Source organism: Silurus aristotelis, assembly GCF_946808225.1.
Source record: "Silurus aristotelis genome assembly, chromosome: 20".
NCBI lineage: Eukaryota > Metazoa > Chordata > Actinopteri > Siluriformes > Siluridae > Silurus > Silurus aristotelis.
The window spans coordinates 10757357-10780569 of NC_139593.1; the positions used below are offsets into that span (position 1 = coordinate 10757357).

General features: G+C 38.7%; 3 protein-coding genes across 8 annotated transcripts in view; 1 reads left to right on the forward strand and 2 right to left on the reverse strand.

The window, feature by feature from the left end:
- setd4 (SET domain containing 4) overlaps positions 1-23213 on the reverse strand; it is a 493820-nt gene that overhangs the window by 166589 nt on the left and 304018 nt on the right. The window lies entirely within an intron of this gene.
- On the forward strand, positions 793-13254 carry cab39l (calcium binding protein 39-like). 4 transcript variants are annotated; one of them, XM_083523152.1, is made up of 9 exons: positions 793-1136; positions 5404-5584; positions 6746-6910; positions 8134-8252; positions 8428-8596; positions 8681-8740; positions 9234-9299; positions 9392-9535; positions 10964-13254. In XM_083523152.1, the coding sequence occupies exons 2-9, from the start codon at positions 5483-5485 to the stop codon at positions 11141-11143; spliced, it is 1005 nt and encodes a 334-aa protein (XP_083379278.1). In that variant the 5' UTR covers positions 793-1136; positions 5404-5482; the 3' UTR covers positions 11144-13254. The 4 variants fall into 4 exon arrangements, with proteins under 4 accessions (XP_083379278.1, XP_083379279.1, XP_083379280.1 ...); XM_083523153.1 differs by having other exon boundaries at positions 829-1475; positions 2189-5584; XM_083523154.1 differs by lacking the exon at positions 793-1136 and adding an exon at positions 1348-1369.
- cdadc1 (cytidine and dCMP deaminase domain containing 1) lies at positions 12670-22836 on the reverse strand. Of its 3 annotated transcripts, none has more exons than XR_014530516.1 (10): positions 22612-22836; positions 21654-21754; positions 21043-21220; positions 19970-20551; positions 18366-18415; positions 17877-18046; positions 16681-16870; positions 16450-16541; positions 14710-14767; positions 12670-14097 (listed from the first exon to the last, which is right to left on the reverse strand). XR_014530516.1 is itself a non-coding variant. In XM_083523127.1 (9 exons), exons 1-9 carry the CDS (start codon positions 22736-22738, stop codon positions 14030-14032), a joined length of 1524 nt encoding a protein of 507 aa, XP_083379253.1. In that variant the 5' UTR covers positions 22739-22835; the 3' UTR covers positions 12670-14029. The 3 variants fall into 3 exon arrangements, 1 of the variants encoding a protein (XP_083379253.1); XR_014530517.1 differs by having other exon boundaries at positions 16315-16541; XM_083523127.1 differs by lacking the exon at positions 16450-16541 and having other exon boundaries at positions 22612-22835.

Consider the following 23213-nt stretch of genomic DNA (forward strand, 5'->3'; position numbering starts at 1 on the left):
AGACAAAAATTATAATAAAACTAGGCGTCTGCGAAATGCCATAAACACACGTTTACACTTAGCTGAAAATTTACTTTTAATAAACAGTCAGACTCAAATTAGAGACTCTGGAGACTTTAGACAAGAGACTTTGTATAGTGTCATGATTCACACTATTTTATGCCTTAGTTAATTGTATATTGTTGCTTCAAAAATGACAATATATGTTCGAAGTACTTATTCTGCACTTAGAGGTATTTTAAACCAACATGGCAACTCCGAGCTGTGCCTTTTTACGCGACAGAAGTCTATTACCGAGTCTGAACACATGAACATCCGGGTACTCTTCAGGCCACACCTATAGGAAGTGCTATCACCCTTCTCTGGAAATGGACGATACCACCGATTAATTGAGTAGTGCCCCGATACTGATACTTTATTTAAAAAATACTATTGTGTAATAGGAAATGGGGAGAATTTGCAAAGGATTATATTTAATTTTATTTTTGTATTTATATACATATATATAGAGAGAGATTTAAATATAAATAATTATATTTAATTATTTAATTATATATATATATATATATATATATATATATATATATATATATATATATATATATATATATATATATATATATATATATATATAATATATATAATTTTATAAATAAAAATTGATATGATATCGAAAGTATCGGTACTTCAGTATCGACCCGCCCAGCTCTCCTCATGACACGAGTCAGGGCTGATCTGAGGTCAGTGTTCCCGCATTGCTTATCACGGCGTAATACTTGCGAGAACCGACTCCAGAACGGAGTTTTGTGGCGGGAGTCGACTCATCCGGAGCTTGCGATGTTTAGACCGAGGTGAATGGCGCTGTAACTGAGTCGACTCGTTTCCGAGTGAAATCGCGAGCTGTCTTCTTAAAAACAAAGCAAAAAAAAAAAGATTCAGAACACTAAATTCCGCACGGCTTCGAATTCATTCGAATTCGAACGCACCTTCCGCTGACGTCGCCACAGCAACCACACAAATACACTCTCACTCGCGCACACGCACTCAGTTGCGTGAAGACAGAAAGGCTTGTTCGCTAACAGCAGCGGGGAGACAAGAAAACGACAGAACTACAGTGTGCAGAAGGCCGTGCCGCGGTAAGTGTCACTCCTGTATACGGCTCCTGGACGCCGAAATGCGTGAGAGGCGATGCTTAGGGTGGCTGTCTGAACCGGACGTCGCCCTTGACATTGTTACAAACTTAATGCGAGTGAGTGCGTGTTTGAGAGAGCGTGTGTGTGTGTGTGTGTGTGTATATGTATGCGCGCGCTAGCTAAAACGCCGTGTTTGTTTTGTACCTGCCATTTTAATATACGGGTTCAGTGTCAAGGTTGTATTTATATTGTTTTGTGTATAGCTGCTTATCTATTTCCAGGCTTTATTTAAGGCGGAGAGAGAGAGAGAGAGAGAGAGAAAGTGTGTGTGTGTGTGTGTGTGTGTGTGTGTGTGTATATGTATGTATGTATATATATATATATATATATATATATATAATGTGTATATGTGTGTCTGTGCCTGTCCCGTCAATGGCTGCGTCCAAACCCGCATACTAGCGTACTCCATAGTGCGACAAAACTAGGACGCAGCCAGAGGTTGCGGTATACTACGTAGTGCGCAAGTGCGCGGGCCTGAACCCAGCCTGGATGTAGCACCGTTTCACGTCTTGCTTTATTAACGCTCAGTTTGTGATGCTAGCTAAAGATCACGAGTAGCTATTTTATCGGTTTGATTCATATTAACAAGTTTGAGGAAACAAACGTGAATTTGTAGCTGGAGAAGGAAAAAACAAAACAAAAAAAAAAAAACCAGAACGTGAATGTTTATAAACACCCTCTGTTGTAAGCTAATGCTGGTATGCTAGCTAGCGACACGACTAGCTTCAGGATATCGTGTTTTTTTTTGTTGTAGTCTGGAGCAGGTTTTCTAGCACTTGGTCAGTTACCTGGAACTACAGCTAGTTAGCATCATAAGGTAAAGCACACTGAGGCCTTGTATACGCGGTTAGTCATTAAGGGAAACCAGGTTATCGGAAAAAGGTGGTTTGCTGAGTAATAGCTAAATTGCCTCTTTTCTTGAGTCACACACACACACACACACTGTAATCTCCTGTGATCAGGTTCAAGTACCTGCAGATCTCCGTGTTGGTGAGGTGTGTGTGTGTGTGTGTGTGTGTGTGTGTGTGTGTGTTTGTGAGCATGTATTTGTACCTTTTACCTACATAGTTTCTTTGCATTTGGTTTGCTAGTGTTGTTTTCAAGGCTCTCGCAGCATTTGTTTGTCAAAGGTGGAACAGATGATCAGCTGGAGGTGTGTGTGTGTGTGTGTGTGTGTGAGTGAAATGCATCCAGTGTTGACCTTAAAATCAGATTTTCTTTTTATAAGCCAGTGATCACACCTGTACAGTGATAAGACCATCGCAGTTGTCTGACCCATGATCACATAGACCATGCTTATTGAGCACCGGAGAACCTTCTTTGGTTGGAGTGTGAAGGAATGACTGCTATAAATACTCCAAAATTTGATCAAAATCACCACTGGTTAAAATGTCATTGTGTAGAGGAAATGAACTGGAGAACTGTTTAGTTAAAACGTGGGTGTAATGAGGTCTAAGGGCAGCTGTTGGGCGGATGATAAAATATACAGATGTACATCACGCATTCTGATTCACCATGACAATAAAAATGTTGAAATGAGGTGGAGATTTGGAAAAACAGGTGCTTGAAGTTGGGATTATCTTGTAAATCCTGGTGCAATGCTGTGGGAAGTCGTTTTTGTAAATGTTGGATCTGTGTGAGATTTGGGGGGGAAATTGAGGCACATCAACTTTTGGGTTCAACCTACAACTTGGTGACGACAATACACATGACATTTCTAACAGCTGAGAGTTTTCAAATGAGCAGTCTCTGTTCATCACTCAGCACACAAATGCATGTCAAATCGTCTGACTCAGATAAAATACTATTGTTATTTCTCCAGTCAGTGTACATCAAGTAGAGCTTAGTAATGTTAGTGATGAAAATATTATGAATGGTTTCTTTAAAACCGATTGAATGCTGTCCTAGGAAGTGTCAACACATCTATCATTATAATTCCTATGTAGGCATTTAGTTTGCTATGTAGGTTGCTATGCAGGTTAATTAACATTTTACATTAGCGACGTTTGGCAGAAACCCTTATCCAGCACGACTTACATTTGTCTCATTTATACACCTGAGAAGGTCTTGCTCAAGGGATCAGTCGTAGCAGCTTGGTGGTGCTGGGATTAGAGCTCGCAGCCTGCCGATCAGAAGTCCAACACCCCTTAAACACTTGCACACGTGAGATGTATAAAACAACCACATATGAAGTTCAGATAGAGGAGGTGGATACGTGTGTGCGCACTGCATTACTGCAAAGAGCTAGAACACTTTACAGCGTGATTATTATCTACTATTGATGTGTGACATTTGACACACATATTTGGGGTAATTATGTAGTTCTTGCTAAATGCATGCTAAGATGCTGTAGGAGATTCTCGTTTGTGAAAAAAATGTTGCTTTATGCATCTCACACGTCAGAGATACAAACAAATTTAATTTCAGACACTAAATGGTGGACTAACGTTCAGCTGTTGTGGTGGATAATGTTCTTTAATTTCATTCATGTCTATATAAAGTACTGTGCAAAAGTTTTAGGCAGTTGTGAAAAATTCTGTAAAGTAAGAATGCGCTCGAATGTGTTAATTTTTTACCAATTAACAAAATAGAAAGTAAAGGAAGAGAAGAAGAGAAATCCAGTTACACGCCATGGCAAGACCGAGCACAGCAACATGACACAAGGATCAGGAAAGGTCTTTCCCTGTCAAAGATTTTAAAGCAGGCTGAGGTTTCAAGATGTGCTCTTCAAGCTATTTTGAAAAAGCACAAAGAAACGGGCAATGTTGAGGACCGTAGACGCAGTACGCCCTTTTGGACAGAAGGTGTCTTCGTGGGAGAATTGCAGACAAAAAGCCATACATCTGAAAAGAAACTGGGCTAAGAGACTAAACTATGCAGGAAGACATAAGGACTGGGGTGCAGAAAAAATGGCAGCAGGTGCTCTGGATTGATGATTCAAAATCTGAAATATTTGCCTCGGTTGAGCTGGAGAGCTTTCCATTTTGTTAATTGATAAAAATAAGCTATTAACACTTACTTTACAGCGTTTTTTTCCCCACACCGGCCGAAAACGTTTACACGTTTTTAATAACATTACTGATGTATGCCATTGTCTTGATGATTCGATTCAATGATGTTTAATAAGCCTTTTGTGTAATGTGTGTGAACATTGGTTTTTATACCCAAAGCAAGGAAGTGAATGTCTTCTCCTCAAGAGGGTGTTAATTATTGTCTGTTTTGGCAGGGCGTCACATGATCAAAGTGACCAGCTCTTGGCAAGAACAGGATAATCTCAGAAAGGGGTATTCGAACAAGGCAGTGATCTCATTCACATTTATTCTCCTGGGGTTCTCACCTGACTAGATTGCCACTCAGAAGCTAGGTCTTGTCCGCTTTCAGGAACTGACTTGCTTAAGTTTTTTCCATTCAGACTATTCCATTTGGCCTTGCTGTTTTTAACCTGATGTCGTATGACAAGATCATGCGCCACACCAGAATAATTTTGTACCCTTTGTTAAAGTGTTCAGAAATGAACAACATGAGCGAGACAAGCCAACATGTACACATTTTGGCCACCACAGCAGCTTCTATTCAGAGATGGTGAAGGCCATCAGGTTTCCTTCAAGACATGTGAAGGACAGCTGCCGCTCTTTTTCAAACTGCTACTGCTAGCATAACTGTCCATCCTCTTCCACATCCATGAGCTCACCAATGCTGATGATTAGCTAGTGATTATTGGGAAGAGTGAAAGTATTCTCTTATTCCTATCGAGAGTAAGCAGGATCAATTTACATTTTCTTGTCTTATAGATTTCTGGGGCAATAGGATGAATGCTTTTCTCTTTTTTGTACTTGTCTAAATCATTTTGGACATTTTCGATGCGACAGAAGTATAGACTGCAAGTTTCTGGACATTTGTAAATAGGACTTTAGACTTGGAGCCTTCAAGCTCCTTTATATTCTCAGGTTTGCACACACAGACTACACTCTAGTAAGATTTCAATTTCTGTGTTCATTTGATACCATATTCTGTGAAAAGCTGTTTATATGTTCAAGTATTAACGTTCCAGCAGAATGCAATCTGTTTGGGTTTTTTGTTTTTGTTTTGTTCAGTTTTTAAGCTAAGCTTTCTCCTGGAGGCGCATGTCCTCAGGCTGTCGATCAAAATGTAAAGAAAATACACGAGATTAGTGACAACTCATCCTTATCTTCTTCCTTCTCTTATTCAGGATTTAAAAAAGGACAGAGACTGAGCAAGACAAAGCAAGAGATTCAGGAGAAGACGAAAGAAGACGTTGAGCTTCAAACATGCCACTGTTTGGTAAATCTCACAAGAGTCCCACAGACATTGTGAAGGCTCTAAAGGATAATCTGTCCATCCTGGTAAAACAGGACAAGAAGACAGAGAAGGTATTATCATGCTTAAGAAAAAAACAATAATCCCAAAACGAAAGAATTTAACGTGTCTATGTGGATGTTGTTCCCGTGGTTGTTGTTGGTGAGAGCAGAAGTGAAGCCTCATTCCCGACTTCAGTGTTCATATATCTTTTAATATCTACATATCACTTTATTGAATCTTGAAACAGCATACCATCTTATAGCGTAACTGTAACATTGTAAGGTCACGCTGCGGCATGCGCTCACCGCCATGGTCTTGGCCCCTCGTACTTCTAACAGACTTGACAGTGTCTAGACGGTCTACGTGAAGAAGCTGCCATGTTGCTACGAAGCGCTTGATTCGAAAAGCAGCACTTTAGCGCCTACTCGCATATCCATCTGATAATGCTGTTCGAGTATGAGAAGCACGAAGTGTGATGTGTTATTGCTGTAGAAAAAGTGAAAACACTCCTTAGCCCTGGGATAAATAGTTCTGCTAAGGAATCCTTTTCGCTGAGGTTGAATGAGAAGGTGCTCAGCGACTTTCAACTAAACAGCGTGTGCATGTAGCACTTTGTTCTTTAAAGATGTAATTGTTTAGCGGCCTCTAGAAAGGCTTGATTTTATTTGTTTATCTATCCATCTATTTATTGATTTATTTTTACCTGATTTCTAAAAATACGCTTTTTTTCCTATGATGTAATACAAAATGCTGATTAACTAAACATAATTGGAAAATTGGCATAAATTGAAAGAAGTGTTAATAAAATAAGAGACGATACAAGACTAGATAATGCACTAAGCATCCCAGGTGGAAAGTTAAAGGAACTCAAGAACAGTTAAAGCACATAAATGCTAAGACTGTGCTGAAGACAGAAAGATGACAGTGAGGTGACGATGCCACTGCACTGCTTTATTTCATGTTCATTTGCAGCCGCTTGCTAAGCCAGGTTTTTTTTTTTTTTTCTTTCCCTCCTACATTCTAAAGTACAGGTCTGTGAAACTCTGTCTGATGTCATTGTAAACAAGTGTGACCTGTGCTCTTGTCTCATCAAAGTTTGTGTTGACTGCAGCTGATTGATGAATGGACGACTGCCTGGTCCTGTGTTCTTTCTATGAAAGGAAAAGCAGTAATGCTGTCTTTCAGCATTTATTTCATACATGTCATTCACATGTGTGTGTGTGTGTGTGTAGGCTTCAGATGAGGTGTCTAAATGTCTGGTGGCGATGAAGGAGATTCTATACGGCACCAACGACAAGGAGCCACACACGGAGACGGTGGCCCAGCTGGCCCAAGAGCTATACAACAGCGGCCTGCTCATCTCCCTGGTGGAGAATCTGCAGGTCATCGACTTTGAGGTAAATCAATGTACACCATTTTAACGGGTATAGATTAGTTGGTTGCTTGATTATAAATCTACGGTTTTATTCATCTCAAATTCATGCTATGGCTTCTGTGATGAATTTAGCACCACTTAAAAATCTCCGTCTTTTCCTTCTGGTTAATTTGAGTTGGATGGGATTCAGTTTGGAAGAGCACGTGACAGGTTGACAGATCAGAATTACCCATCTGTTCAAATTTTACCCAACCACAAACACTGCACTGACTTCTTTCCTGCTCTCTCAGCCTCTTTGTTCATGAGTCTTTTATATAAGCTGCATCAGGTTAGAATGTTTACCATTTTATATGCACTTATTTAAAATACCGCAGATCAGCTGAGTTCTCCAATCTGATTAGTCCGACGGATTAGTGCATTGTTTTTCTATAACAACACATTTTTCATTGTAACTTTATATAATTGGTTTATCTTAACACATGAATTCTAATGCCTTCTTGTTAATATAGAAAGGACTTTTCTACAGATCACACTCCGGGTTATTTAGTATGAAATTGGTAATAAATGGATTTAAGGAAAGGTGTTATTAAACAAGAAGGAAAACATTGTCATTAATGTGATTATTTTGTCAGGAGACATTTATTCATCACTTGTGGAAGTAGATTCAGGTTTTATTGCTTTGTATCAGTCTTGGCGCTTTGGTAATTTTTCCAGTGGCAGATAAATTTCTCAGCTGTTAAAAAGGTGCAGCATGTCGTTAAGGGTTGGAGAACTTTGCATTGTTATGCATTCTTACCTAGTAGTTCTACTTCCTTTGTCATTGACCAAAATACTCGACATATTTAATCTAATTTCGGGTATCCGTACTGGCAAATCTCACAAACCCTACAGGGTTATTAATAATCTGCTTATTGCAGTGTTACATCCTGCTGACCATTCAGTCAATTATTGTTTTATATATTTTTCAGAGAAAAATAGAGAACCCAGTTTTTCATCATTTTGTTTCAGTAATGATCCTAAAATAAGGACAGTGACGTTTTTAAATAAAATGAGGAAAATCACCAGCTGAGATGTTCACATTAGTTCACTTGCAAATTGACTGAAGGAAGAAGGAACTGTTTCACATGCACCAGATCTGATGTGTTTTTTTTTTTTTTTTTTTTGTTTTGTTTTGTTTATGTAGATGAGCAATTATCAGATTCTTATGGTGATGAGTACAATCCTTTTATAACAATGTGTGTGCAGGGAAAGAAGGATGTGTGTCAAATCTTCAACAACATTCTACGCAGGCAGATTGGCACCCGCAGTCCCACAGTGGAGTATTTCTGCTCCCATCAGGAAGTGCTCTTTATCTTGCTGAAAGGGTGAGCCGAGACACCTCTTGACTATTTTCTTTGACGCGCAAAAAAAAAAACGGTCCAGCTTAAAAACGTGTTGAAGATCTGTTTTATAAATTACTAATTAAACTCTCAGCACGCATAATGCTTTTCTCTTTGTTCTTAATTGCTATTTCATTGATTGTTGCGATTCCTCTGGCAGGTATGAGACTCCTCAGGTGGCGCTGAATTGCGGTATCATGCTGCGCGAGTGCATCCGGCACGAACCGCTCGCCAAAGTCATCCTTCACTCGGAGCATTTCAACGACTTTTTCGGCTACGTGGAAATGTCAACGTTCGACATTGCTTCTGATGCATTTGCCACCTTCAAGGCAATAACGCAGTTCTGCTACAACTGTTTGATCTTATCTGTGAGTTTCTGAATTAATCAGATTTTCTTGCTATTGTTTCTGCAGGACCTTCTTACAAGACACAAGGTTCTTGTTGCTGAATTTTTAGAACAGAACTACGATGCAGTAAGTGACTGTGCTACAACCTATAAGTTTTAATGATGTTTATATACTTGTCAGTTTTCTCTAGTCTGTGTCTGTCTCTCTCTCTCTCTCTCTCTCTCTCTCTCTCTCTCTCTCTCTCTCTCTCTCTCTCTCTCTCTCTCTCTCTCTCTCTCTCTATTAGAGAGAGATAATCTATCCTATCTATCTATCTATCTATCTATCTATCTATCTATCTATCTATCTATCTATCTATCTATCTATCTATCTATCTATCTATCTATCTATCTATCTATCTATCTATCTATCTATCTATCTATCTATCTATCTACAAAGACAATTAGATTTTTAGATAGATAGATAGAAATAAACCAGAAAGACAATTAGATTTGATTAAAGTGTTATTTGAAGTGAATCTAATTAGAAAATTTCCAATGTTCATTTATTCTTTTTCAGCATTTTTTTTTTTAAGGTAATTTAAATCTTCTCTTCTTGACATGTATTTGTTATTTTGCAGGTGTTTGAGAACTATGAGAAGTTGCTGCACTCTGAAAACTATGTGACAAAGAGGCAGTCACTAAAGGTGTGTGTTGTGTAGTGCCTTATAAAACAAAACAAAAAAACTCCTGTTCTTTACTGCCCTTGTAATTAAAATTGCATGTGTTTGTGTGACAGTTATTGGGTGAGCTCCTGCTGGACAGGCACAATTTCACTGTGATGACGAGGTACATCAGCAAGCCGGAGAACCTCAAACTCATGATGAACCTGTTGAGAGACAAAAGCCCCAATATCCAGTTTGAGGCGTTCCATGTCTTCAAGGTAACAACATGATTAGGTTAAAGGAGACAAAAAAACGCATTCAAGCATTTCTTTATCCTTAAAGCATTGTGTTTTTATGGCAACACGCTTACCCGAACAAAACACATTTGTTTGGTTAGAGAAGGTGAGTATTAAGGCAACTTTTGAAATATGAAATTATATCAATTCAAACAATTGCAGGGTTCAGGAGAAAAAAGAGGATACGTAGACTGAAAGAGATTGAATAGGACTAGAACAAACTGTAACACTTTACTAATAATGTGATAATTAGACAGTGAATAAATGCATTGTTTGCTCTGCTGCACCAGTAAACTTGTGCATGCTAAAAATCTGAGCAACGGCTCAGTGCTGAAACACCTCACAGACTTCCACTGTAACTGAGTTTTGAGTAAACAGGTTTTCTGTTCTATTCACATTACACTATTCACAAGGAAAGTGTAATCATTCTTGCCTCAGGTAATCACACACCTGGTGAATAAAGAGTTACTCAAACCTGGATTATTTAATGAGCAGATTTTTATGGGTATGGCCCACTGGAACAGCATATCGTGAGTAAACAAAAAAAATATATATATCTATCTAAGGGGTTAACTGTGTATATAATAGAATTTTTCACACACTTGCACACTTATGTATTATATATAATAAATATTATATTATATACACAGTCAACCTCTGAACAACCCCAACCCGGCTCGGAAACACCGCGGGTTCTCATTTGGAAACTAACAGCAAGTTGCAGATTATCTTAATATTCGGAAATCCGCAACGGGACCAAATGTTCAGGAACATTAGGAATAACATTTTTAAACTATGCTTTCACTAACAAATTTCATACAAATTCTTAAAACACATTATTGTATTAAAGTGACAATTATGAATTCACTAAGGTACCATAGGGGCTGCGGGGGTGCATCCAAAATCCGCAGATTTTCAAAAGTCTTAGAACATAACTGTACACGTATGTACGTGTGTATGCGTATGCGTGTGAATGCGTATGCGTGTGTATGCGTATGCGTGTGTATGCGTATGCGTGTGTATGCGTGTGTATGTGTATGCGTGTGTGTGTGTGTGTGTGTATGCAGCTGGAATAAGCGTAACTCTCGGCTAGTGGTTGATGGAGTAAAGTGGTCTCAGTGTGTGTTAGTAATAAAAGCCTGTCTTCCGCACGCCCAAGTATGTCTCCTGCTGGTAGTGAAAAAAGAAAAGGAAAGCGATCAGTTTAGAGCAGAAAATGAAAATATAAGCATAAAGCAGGAAAGACTGTCTTTGACTTACTATATTTTTGACTTATGATGGGGTCGTCATAACGTATCTCCACCATAAGTAGAGGACTACCTGTAATGTGTGTGTGTGTGTGTGTGTGTGTGTGTGTGTGTGTGTGTGTGTGTGTGTGTGTAATTTATTTATTTATTTTTCTTTTCTCAGGTGTTCGTGGCTAACCCAAACAAAATGCAGCCCATCATAGATATCCTTCTGAAGAACCAGACAAAGCTCATTGACTTCCTTAACAACTTCCAGAAGGACCGCACGGACGATGAGCAGTTTAATGACGAAAAGACGTACCTCATCAAACAGATACGAGACTTAAAGAAACCCGCCTCCTAAACCTTCTAGCTAGAGATCGCGTTATTAAGCACCTCCGTCTTTTTACTGAGGAATAAAATAAACAGGAAAAAAAAATCACAAAAATCTATTAACAATATTAATTCTATTTAAGATCTTAAACATTTGTCTTTTCTTAGTCATGAGGCTCGCAAGTGATAGGTTTCAATCACTGATCATTTTTTTTTCTCTTTTTTTCTTTTTTTTTTTTTTTTTTTTTACTTTCCTTCATAAGACATTTGTTAGTTTTATCATCGAGTTGTGTGCCACAATAGGATGTTTAAACAAAAAAGTTTAAAACTTAAAGGCAACCCATTTAGTTGCAGGAAGAACCAAAGCTGGTAGCAGCCTCAAGAGACTGGTGAGTCACGAGGACCTCAGAGAACCGACACGTTTGGCTTTTCCATTCTGCTGAGCTTGTATTTTCTCTCTCACACACACACACACACTGACCGGAGTGCAGTTCACACAGCAGCAGTTTGACCTCGCTCATGTACAGTTTGTAGCTGTATTGGTGGAGTTGTAGGAAGGGAGAATGCATTCCCCAGTTATTTATAAGACAATGATTTTTGCACATTAGTCTTGCATTCCTTTATATTCTCCCTCCCCCAGGCTCTAGCCCCCCCCCCCCCCCACACACCCTCTGCCACTGATGGCATACGCCGAAATTGCTTACGTTTCACGCACCTGTATGGCTCAATGCCGAGTTACCAAAACATGAAATTGAAATTGTTTAACCCTGTTTGCTTGGGCTTATTTCAGTATTCTTATTGGGTTTCATTCGTGGATCAGGAGCACTGTGTATTTTCCTGTACACTTTAGAAACTTTTATCTTTGAGTTATGCTTTGGCAAAACAGAGCTGTGTAACTTTTCAGTTCCTACTTGACGTTTACCTGTCATGAGTTTAAAGCTGGTTTTAGTGTGAAAAGCGGGTTCCCTTTTTATAAACATTTGTAAACATCTACTGGCACTTTTGTGTCTGATGTTTTGCAGTGAGGCTGGAGTTCAGAATAATGGTTCTTGATTTGTACTATAGCACTAAACCTAGAGAGTAATGTGCTCGTACTGTAGTGTATCCAGTGCTCGATTGTTCCTATAGGACTGACTATAGGAGTCATGTCGTTTAATCCCACTAATATATATAAATATATATATTATTTTTTCCAGTACACGTTTATTATGTTGCATTTGGGCGGTTCTGTGCTGTATCCCTGCAGTACTTCAGTGTATTTTTGTTTATTAGCTGGTATGCTAGTTGTTTCATAGTGATTACGACATTTTAGCTCGAACCTACAACAGAACAGTCGAGGACACGAACGTTCAAAACAGGTGCCTTTTGTTGTGTTTTAAATGTTTGTTTGTTTTTTTTTTTCCCTCATGCTTAATTTTGTATTTTTTAAACACATCTTTCTAGGGGGAGCTTAATTTAATTTTGTTGTTAATTTTAAATATGTTCTAGTAGCATATTTTGAATCGATTAAGCAGTGAACCTCTCAACTCGCTATATTTGAGTTACGCCGTTTGAAAACTTTTCGTCCTTTTGCTTTTATTCGCTGCACTTTGGTTGATTTTGATTCACTTGTATGATTGTATCATTAGAATATTTGGATTACGTGGAAATTGTATGCTGAGGTGGTCTTGACCCGTGTTATCACATTTGCCAATATGTGAAATGTGTTATATTCATTCTACAGACTGATTTATTCATATTTTTCCCCGTACCGTTTGTTTTATTAAACCAAGGAAACAAAATTTATTTCCAAATTCAGTAAATATTTCAACGCCTGAACCAATGCGTCACATGCTATTGGCATTCCTTCTGCTTCTCCCAGTTTGAATTAGCATTCAGAGCTCAGATGGGCTGCAGGCTGTTCAGTATTGTGTAATGTAAAATAAATCATGGAACATTAAACTCAACAGGGGAACCATACACATAATTAGATACTGTAGTCAAATTTACTGAATATCCACACATCCGTGCATACACAGAAAGAAACATTCAGATTTGAAGTCTGAACCTGTTCCCCATGGAGACCCCGTGTCACAGCCTTCCTTCTTCAGTGCTAATTGTACCATATCACCAAATAAAGCAAAATTCAAGCATTATCAGAAATCCTCTGGGAGTTTTTTTTGTGGTTTTTGGGTACAACACAGAAGATGGCTCAACTGTATATCTGAGTAAAATTGAGTTTACACACACAAATATAGCAAGCGTGTATTGGGTTTCATGTTCTGCGCCACACAGGTTTACTCTCATCGTCTGAGCTCTTCAGTGGACAAACAATCAGCAGGATGTCCGAGTTAAAACATTGCGACTTGTAGAAGTTGTAAGCAATAATCTTCTTCACTGTGTAACTGCGTTTATATGAAATAGAGAAAATGTATCACTGAAAAACAAAACCCATCACAGAGAAATAAGGCTTTCTGGCATTGGTGCAGCCTACAGAAATAAAGAGTGTGAATTCCAAATGTCGTAGCTTTCACAAAATATGAACTATTGAACACAAAAAAAATAATTAATTATAATCACTAAAAGGCAGTCTGTATATGAAATGTTTTACATGCAAGCGAATGCTCAGTGGAATTTATATAATGACTGTCCTCGGTGTAACGGTGCAAATGCAAATGATTGGAAAACACGTTCGATATAACGTGCACGTTACACAATATACAAAAGTATTGGGACACCGGCTTTTTCCTGCCATAAAGGGTTCTTCAAAAAGCACACGAATATTATGGTCAGGTGCCCACAAACCCTTTCCCATAAAGTGTATGTAAACACAATTAGATGATGTGGTGTAGTTTTTCACATCAGTAATGTCCCTATATGTGCACGTAGCCTGGTATTTTTTTATCTGTAAACTTTTGCAATTAAGAACTCCGGTACTTCAGTTTTTCGGTCTTTTATTGCACTGAGAATCCACATCACCTTGTCGTCTGCTCTTCAAATTGCCATCTGCAATGAACAGAGAGAAAAAGGTGCACACTTTATTTGACAGCTCTTTAAATCTAAGCATGATGTGACGGTCGAATGTTGGCCTGTTTTTATAATTTCATGAGAATGCAGTTTTGTACACGACCTTACTGACAGATAAACAGTGTTATGTTGCAGAAAACCAATACTGTCTGGTAAAATGAATACCGTATTTTCCGGACTATAAGCTGCTACTTTTTTCCCACGCTTTGAACCCCGCGGTTTAAACAACGAAGCGGCAAATTTATGGATTTTTTCCTGGGTTTTTCCCTGTTTGAACTGCTGCTCACTCGCACTGTCTACAGGAAATGCCAAAAGATAAACTCTCGAGAGAAATAGTTGTGAAAGGAAGGAGGAAGACAGTGAACAATGACTTTCTTGGTACTCTACTGTTTAGATACAAGCCGTGTAAGAGACACTGTCTTTCATTAAAGCCTGTGTAAAGTTCATTAGTTTCAGTGTAGACACTTACAGACAGGTGCGGTTTATTTATGTTCAAAATAAAAATCTTTGTCAAATTCAGTGGGTGCGGCTTATATATGGGTGCGCTTAATAGTCCGGAAATTACTGTAATTACAAACAGTCAATTCTTACTTGATAAATGTGTAGCAGTTTGTTCAGAAGCACTTTTGACCACAGATGACCTCTGCCACTTGAAATAAAAAGTACACAAGACATAAAGACATACTGTTATGCGAGTAGTATTACGGATGTGTATTATTTAAGGAATTCTTTAAGGATTCAAGCATACTCATATCTGTGTGTGACATCTGTAGTGGATGTGTAGTTTCCCCAAACAAGAAATTCAACCTCCCTGAGAGCTAAAATCTGTTTATTTTAACGCTCGAGCTGTTCAGGCAAGCTATGCAAAATCTCTAATAAATCCTTTAAAGGGTTACGTGTGTAATCTATCCAAATGCATCAGTGTTGAAATAACAACTTCACAAGAACAGTGTTCCTTTTATATGCACTGATCGTGTAAGTGAACATGTGCTAAAACAAAAGCTGAATCAATTAAAAAAAATTGCAGGATAGATTACTATTAAAAGGGTCCTTTAGCTTTAAAACATAAAAGTGCACACTATATGGATAAACATATTGGGACCCCTGACTTTTCCCAGACAGATGTGTTTTTCCTCAAACTGCCAACACAAACTTGGAGGCACGGAATTGTATAGGACGTCTTTGGATGCTGGGACATTGAACTTTCCCTTCACTTGAACTAGAAGATTCAAACCTATTCCAGCATGACAATAAGGCAGTGCTGGTGCTGCAACAACTAATCGATCAAATCGATAATGAAATTAATGCCGTTATCGATTAGTTGGGATGCTCAAATGAGTGTTAGCGTGACAGCAAGATAACAGATCAACCAGCATCAGGAAATAGTGTGCGTCCCAAGTCAGCCAAGAAATAGGAACATTTTATATTAAATGCTTGTGTGGCATGGAAGTACCACAGTGACGCACGAGCACGTGAAAAGTAAACATACTGATGTCACGGATGAAGGCGGAACATCAGCACGGTAAGAAAAACTGTATAATCCTCATCTTGTTCAAATAGTACAGTTTAATGAAGTGCATTTTTTTCCCCTTTTTTTATAATTAAGCCTGTTATCTTACTGCGATTCTCAGTTCCATTCTCTTTTTATAGCATTCGTATACTACAACAGTTCAATTTATCCGTTTTCACACTGCAGCTTCACATTCAAATGCTTTTTTTCAATGTTTGTATATTTAATTTGTTCATATATCATTGTATTATTATATCTAATTAAATTCATTATATATTCCAGATGCATGTTTCTAGAATGTGTGTTTTTTTACATAAATTGTCAAAACAATGTTTGTATTATAAATTATATTGATTATTTGCAGAACGGTTGTCAACTTGCCATCTGCAATTATCATTAAAAACAATACAAAGGTTCACCTTGCATACTCAAATGCTGTTTTTGTTTTTTACAGAAAGAAAAAACCACGCATGAGTGAACATGCAGCTACTATAAGCTTCAAAATATAAAAAATGTAAGTTATTTAAACTCAATATGTGGCCTTTGCATTTTTAAAGTACTTTTATACGTAAATACCTCGAATTAGGCTTTTATTTAGTTATAATAAGCAAAACATCCAATTGAAAAATTTATTTATAATCGCCCGATTAATCTATTATCAAAAGAATCGTTAGTTGCAGCCCTACCCTGTGCACAAAGACAGCTCCATGAAGATATGCTTCACATGGATAGCAGGTCTTGTGACCTCAACCCTACTGAACACCTTTGGGATGATTTGTAACACTGACTGCACCCCAGACCTCCTCATCCTACATCAGTACCTGACTTTATTAACACCCGTGTGGCTGCAGGAATCTCCACAAGCACACTCCAAAATCTAGTGAAACATCTTCCCAGAGAAGTGGAGGTTATTCTAACAGCAAATGGGGACTAAATATAAAATGAGGTGTTCTCACATATGAATCTTATGGCCAGGTATCTACAAACGTTTGTCCGTATATTGTATCTATAAAATCCGAATATCTTATTGTAGAAAATGGTTGCAGACGTACGATGAACTTGCGGATGTCATGAAGCCGGTTGAAACTGATGTAGGAAATGTCGTGTTTGACTTTCCCACTGTCCAGGTCTGTGGTGTAGATTTGTTTGATGCCGGTGCCATGGATCAGAGGTACACATTCATCACATGGGCATTTAGTGACGAAGAGCATTGTGTTTTCTTCCTCCTTCACATCGGCACTTCTGAACATCCAACATAAATGGAAAAAAAAGCAGCATGAAATATATGGAAATGTTTCTTCTCGAAGGTTCTCCTGCTAGAGAGCTACTTTCCTGCACAGATAAGATGGGTTTAGGTTTTACTGTGAGCCTGCATTAAATCTACACTCTGCAAACTCTGGTTTAAAGATTGGTAATATATGTACATTTTTGTGGTGTAGCTATGAATAAGAGATTGAAGATGTTGAGGTTTTCGTTGGGAGTGATGAGGATGGACAGGATTAGAAATGAGTTTATTAGAGGGATGGCGAATAATGGACGTTTTGGAGACAAGGTGAGGGAGACGAGATTGAGATGGTTTGGACATGTGCAGAGGAGGGACATGGGGTATATCTGTAGTAGTAGGCTGATGATGGAGCCACCAGGAAGGAGGAAAAGAGGAAGGACAAGGAGGAGGTTAATGGATATGGTGAGGGAAGACATGCAGGTGGTTGTTGTGAAAGAGGCAGATGTAGAGGACAGGGGGGTATGGAGACGGATGATCCGCTGTGGCGCCCCCTAATGGGAGAAGCCGAAAGAAGAAGCAGCTACAAATAAGAGATAAAGCAAAGCATTAAGTGATGTGATGTGCTCCATAACTGTATGTTTTGAAGTGCTTTCTATTTTTTATTTAGGGATCATACTGATGAACATAACACTATTTTATTTATTTATTTATATTTACCCTTATGAACCATCAGTTAGTTCCTGTATCACTTGTTAGAGCAGCTATAAGCAGTAATTTCCTTTTTTTAAACAAAAAGACAAAAATACCCCACATTTTATTAAGAAACAAGTGCTCTGTCCTGCAGAAAATGTTTGACTCCTTCTAGGATGTGTGAATGTATGAATGTATTAAAATTTGCACAGATTATTTTCTGTTTAATAGTTTCTAAAGAAATGATTAAAACAAATGCATTAATGTAACCTGTTATAAGCTGTGATTTGCTTCACACATGATGAATTTATAAACGCTCTGGGATTTGCACACCTGAAAGTGAGTGCGTTCTGCTCAGCATGGATAATGTAGCGATATTTGCGTCGCTGCCTTTCTTCCTGCTTGTCGTCCATCTGAGGAAACTCGGCATACTCAGAGCCCACAGGATACGCGTTATAACCACATCCAACCAAGTACATGTTCCCTGTGCCATCACACTGAGGCTGAGCATGGACAAGGACAACAAATATTTACAACAAATCAGTGAAGGAACAGTAAAAAAACAGCAAACAAGTACACTTAGGGATTTTTTCCATTTGTCCTTTTAGGGAAGCCTTTAAAATTTTAAAAGGGAGAAATTTTTCATCATAAAATGTTTTGAAGTTTGAACTATTAACCATCTAAAAAAATGAAGTAAATGACAAAGAGAAATTAATGTAAAAGAGTATTGAAAAACTATATAATGATAATTATTATTATCATTATTATTATCTGTGATTTAAAGCAGCATTTAAAAATAATAAAAAAAAACTCTTTACTTACCAATTTGCCCTCAGCCCAAATCACTGTACCTACTCCAACTTTTGGATCTTCTAAAATATCAAAAACACAACATTTCTCAGTACAATGCAGTCTTTTTCAATAAGTTATTATCTGGGTTCCCTCAGGAACGTATTAGGTGGTGCAGGACATGAATATGAGTATGAAAACAGTGTGACAGCAGTAAAGTGTGCAGTAGGAACGGCAGACTGGTTCAAGGTGGAGGTTAAACTGCATCAAGGATCGTCCCTAAGCCCTTTCCTGTTTGCAGTGGTGATGGACAGGTTGACGGACGAGGTCAGACAGGAGTCTCTGTGGACTATGATGTTTGCGGATGATATTGTTATTTGTGGTGAGAGTAGGGAGCAGGTTGAGGAGAGCCTGGAGAGGTGGAGGTACGTGCTGGAGAGAAGGGGAATGAAAGTCAGTAGGAGTAAGATGACAGAGTACATGTGTGTGAATGAGAGGGAGGGCAGTGGAGTGGTGCAGTTGCAGGGAGAAGAGGTGGAGAAGTTCAGGTACCTGGGGTCAACAGTGCAAAGTAATGGAGAGTGTGTTAGAGAAGTAAAGAAAAGAGTGCAGGCAGGGTGAAGTGGGTGGAGAAGAGTGGCAGGAGTGATTTGTGGTAGAAGGGTATCTGCAAGAGTGAAAGGGAAAGTTTATAGGTCTGTGGTGAGACCTGCGATGTTGTATGGATTAGAGACAGTGGCATTGAGTAAAAGACAGGAGGTGGAGCTGGAGGTAGCAGAGCTGAAGATGTTGAGGTTTTCGTTGGGAGTGACGAGGATGGACAGGATTAGAAATGAGTTTATTAGAGGGACAGCGCATGTAAGACAAGGTGGAGACAAGGTGAGGGAGGCGAGATTGAGATGGTTTGTACATGTGCAGACGAGGGACATGGGGTGTATCGGTAGGAGAATGCTGAATGCTCTGTACAGGGAAACACCTTGCAGGTTTGAGCTGACAGAAAGGCTGCAGAAATTTAGAGAGGCATTCTGTACAGTTGTGGTGAGAAGAAAAGCATCTGAAAATGCACAACATAGTGAACCTTCAGGTGAATGAGCTAGCAGAAGACCATATTGTGTCCATATTGAAATGAAGACAGGCTCACCAAAACTACACAGAACATTATCTGGTCTGATAAATCATGATTTCTGCTGGCAAACACAGATAGACGGGTCAGAAAACTGCATTGTGTCAACAGTCCAGGCTGGTGGAGGTGCTGGAATGGCATGAGGAATGTTGTCTTCACTCTACTAATAGTTACTTAGGAATTGCATTAATTACAAGTTATGCAACAGATCTTCTAGGCTTTCATTAGAATGAGAATTCATATTGAGGTTCTCTACTTAGCTGAAAATGTAATAGTTCTCTATGTAAAAAAGTTTTTTTTTACAGGTTTCACACACTGATGGTCCATATATAATTGCCATATAAAGTTATTTTATTAGGAAATTATTGAAGTAGTCATCTATTTAATTTTATTAACAATTGAAAACCCTGCCCATGTCAAGCACCCACAAGCTCCTGAGACTGAGAAAATGCTGCATTATTAATTGTAAGAAGAACTTTAAGAGACAACCTCCCTGCATACTCCGACATCTCACCTGTTCTGTAAGACAGTATTGCTGCCTGGATGATGCAGTGTCTCACAACATCCTGAGATAATGTCCTATATCCACTGGTTGTAGGTTCTGTCTCGTAGAACCCATATTCGTGCTCGAGAACGGGAACACTTGCAGCCACAGATGCCAGAATCCTGATTAGATCCCTCATGTGCTGTCGCAGTTCACTGAAATATGGTTCTGTGCAAAAGTTCTCCAGGTTCATCTTACTGAGCAACTCTCGGTGCACCTCCACATCATCAATCACAAATATTTTCGAAAACCTATTCCAGTTCCTCCAGCACTCTTTCCTGAAGAGTTCAAGGACATCTACACTGGGATCATCTGCCGCCATTCGGCTCAGAAAGTCACTGTTGCGGGACGTCTCCTCTACAAACTGAAGCATGGAGTTGGCAAGAGGCTGGAGCAGCACACAGATGTGCAGCCTGCTGCAGGATTTGAGTCTCTCGGCAGCTGCTGCGTCCAGAGCGGCCTCCTGGAGATGAGAACCTGTAGCTTCGCTTTTGTCAGACAGCAGGCTCATTTCAGCATCAGCAGGCCAGTAGCAGATCCTGTTCACCCCGGCTGAGAGAATGAGAGGGATAATGATTATGGAGACAAGGTTATAAATTACAGATTCGATAACATCAATTCCAAAATCTTTGGCATTGTTCAAAATGCAGATACAAATTTACCCTAAATCATCTTACAGAAGAAAATAAGCACAAGGCATTTCTCCAATATGTACACTTTCAGTGATTCTGTGTTGACTGTATCCTCAAATTGTTCTCGTCTCCCAGAAACCTAAAGCAGTCTGTTGAAGCCGATCCTGTTTGACATGTGAGATGTTTTTCTGCTCATCATGGTTGTAAAGAGTGGTTGCATAGTTGAAGCCTGATCTGATAACAGATCTGGTCATTCACCTCTTTCCTCACTTATCATCAAAATGTTGATTAGATTATTAGAAAATAATTAGTGCTAATATTTTGTTGAAACCAAACTAATTAAACTAAGACCTTTTTTAAGTTCATCTATACAGACAGGAAGTAGCAGTGGAGTGAACAGTGGTTACTTACCATTGATTATCATCTTAAGGCAGGTAGAACAAGGCTTTCTGGAGAAATAAAGATCGCAACCCTTTAATCTGGACCCGTGTCTGATAACGGCCACCTGGCCGGCATGGAGCTCCACTCCAGAACAATGAAGACCCAGAATTCTTTGCTCATGGACCACCACCAAACCAGTGACTTGCACCTGAAAAAAATGCATTACAATTTAAACTCAGGCACATTGTCAAAAACTCTATAAGTCTAAAATGTTAGGAAGGCTTTTTTTTTTTTTTTTTACATAATTATCCAAATAAGGGTCATGTAACACCAGGAAGGAGAGGAGCATGTGCAAGTTTGAAGGTGTTTCTAATTTGCATATTCATACCTGGGTTTCTTGAAGGAAGAAAACATGGAGGAGTGACAACAATTCAAAAGACAACACCCTGTCCAGCAGGTTACTGATAAATGCTTCGAGCAAATAACAGACAAATCAAAATACGTGTGATATAGAAATGATTAAATTCACTTTCATTTCCAATTGAAGTCAGTGTTTAAATCAGTTTGCGTAGGTGTGAGATAAAAGCTCCAGACAACCCAAGCATCATCTCTAAAGTCTGAGAGAATAAACATGTCCTTACTGATGCATTGTCTCGTCTCTGAGATTCTCTTCTGGGGAAAAGTTCCATCCAGAGACTCAGTAATGTGAAGAGGTTCACTTTGGACAGTCTTGGCCCATGACCTGAACAGAGAGAGAAATATTTTAAGACAAAATAGAATGACTGTCTGACTGTCTGACTACTTCAGCCAAGCCCAGTTCTAAGAAATAGAAACTGATGCTGATATTCAAAAACCATTTATCACTGCATACTGATCCATTTAAAGGTATAGGATCTGTAGGTTGAGTGAGCAGGAGCAGTCTTTAGGTGAAAAATACTGTATCAGAATACATTTTGAGATATATATATATATATATGTCATCTTAGTCTTTTCTCTGCTTGTATTCTATATGGTGGTTGTTCAGTCTGGATACATTCAGTTTTTGTATGAATAATTTGATATAATGTGTGGATCAGTTACCAGCATGACACTAAAACAGGTAGCAGTAATTGTTACGTTTTACTTAAATACACGTCAGAGCCCAAACTTCTTTACTTTAACTTGAGTAAAAAAAGTGTAGTCGGTACTTTAACTTTTACTGGAGTCTTTAAAAACATGAGTATCTGTACTTCTACTTAAGTAAACAATGTGTGTGTACTTTAGCCACCTCTGTTGATGATACACTTTTATTGGCATTTACAGCATTTACAGCATCATCCAGTGCAACTCACAATTACTCCATTCATACATCTGAATTTCAGGATTAAGGGTTATAAATAAGGGCCCAGCACCAGATTATGGTGGTGTGGGGATTTGAACTCACAACCTTCTAAACAGAAAACGACCATCTTAACCACTGAACTTCCCCTTCGCCATTTATTGAACTACACACTAGCTAAAGATCTACCACTATAATGTGTAATCAAACTATTCAGAGTTTTAATGAGCTGTTTGGGGGCACAGTCCCGGGTTTAGGGTAACGACCTGGCTGGTCCTAACCTTGCACTTTGCCCTCCGTCTGCGTGCTGCTCTCCTTTACGTTACTGACGTCATCTTGACCGGTCGAGATGAACCAGTTTTCTCCGGTACCGGGAGGTAACCGGTAGTTGCAATGTGTCGCTGCCATTCGGTCATTAACAAGAGAGCTGTGTGACACAATACACACCGGTGTGTGAGATCAGTCCTCCTTCCACAGCATTCTCTTCCTGTTTAGTTTGACGTCAAGCAGCAGGTGGAGCTACTGAGAAGTCCTTTAAATCTGAGTTGCCAGATATGACAAAAAACATCCCAACTGCTGTACTGTTATTTTTCTATCTATCGTTCATAAACATTAGAGCTCAAAAAGGGGTTTAAAGCGTTTCCTCATTTATCCCGTGTATCTTTATTTAATATGTACCTCTTACCTGGATATGTGGATATAGTGAGCAAGATTTAAAATACATTATTTAGAGAAATACAGAAATATGACAAAGAGCTTTCTAGGTAAAAAAATAGTTCTACATATTAAAAAGAAAATCCGTGTTAAAGGAATCAGAAGAAATAGTATATTTAGTACTAATACCATTCGCACTTATACGAACTGTATGTGTTTATTTAAATTC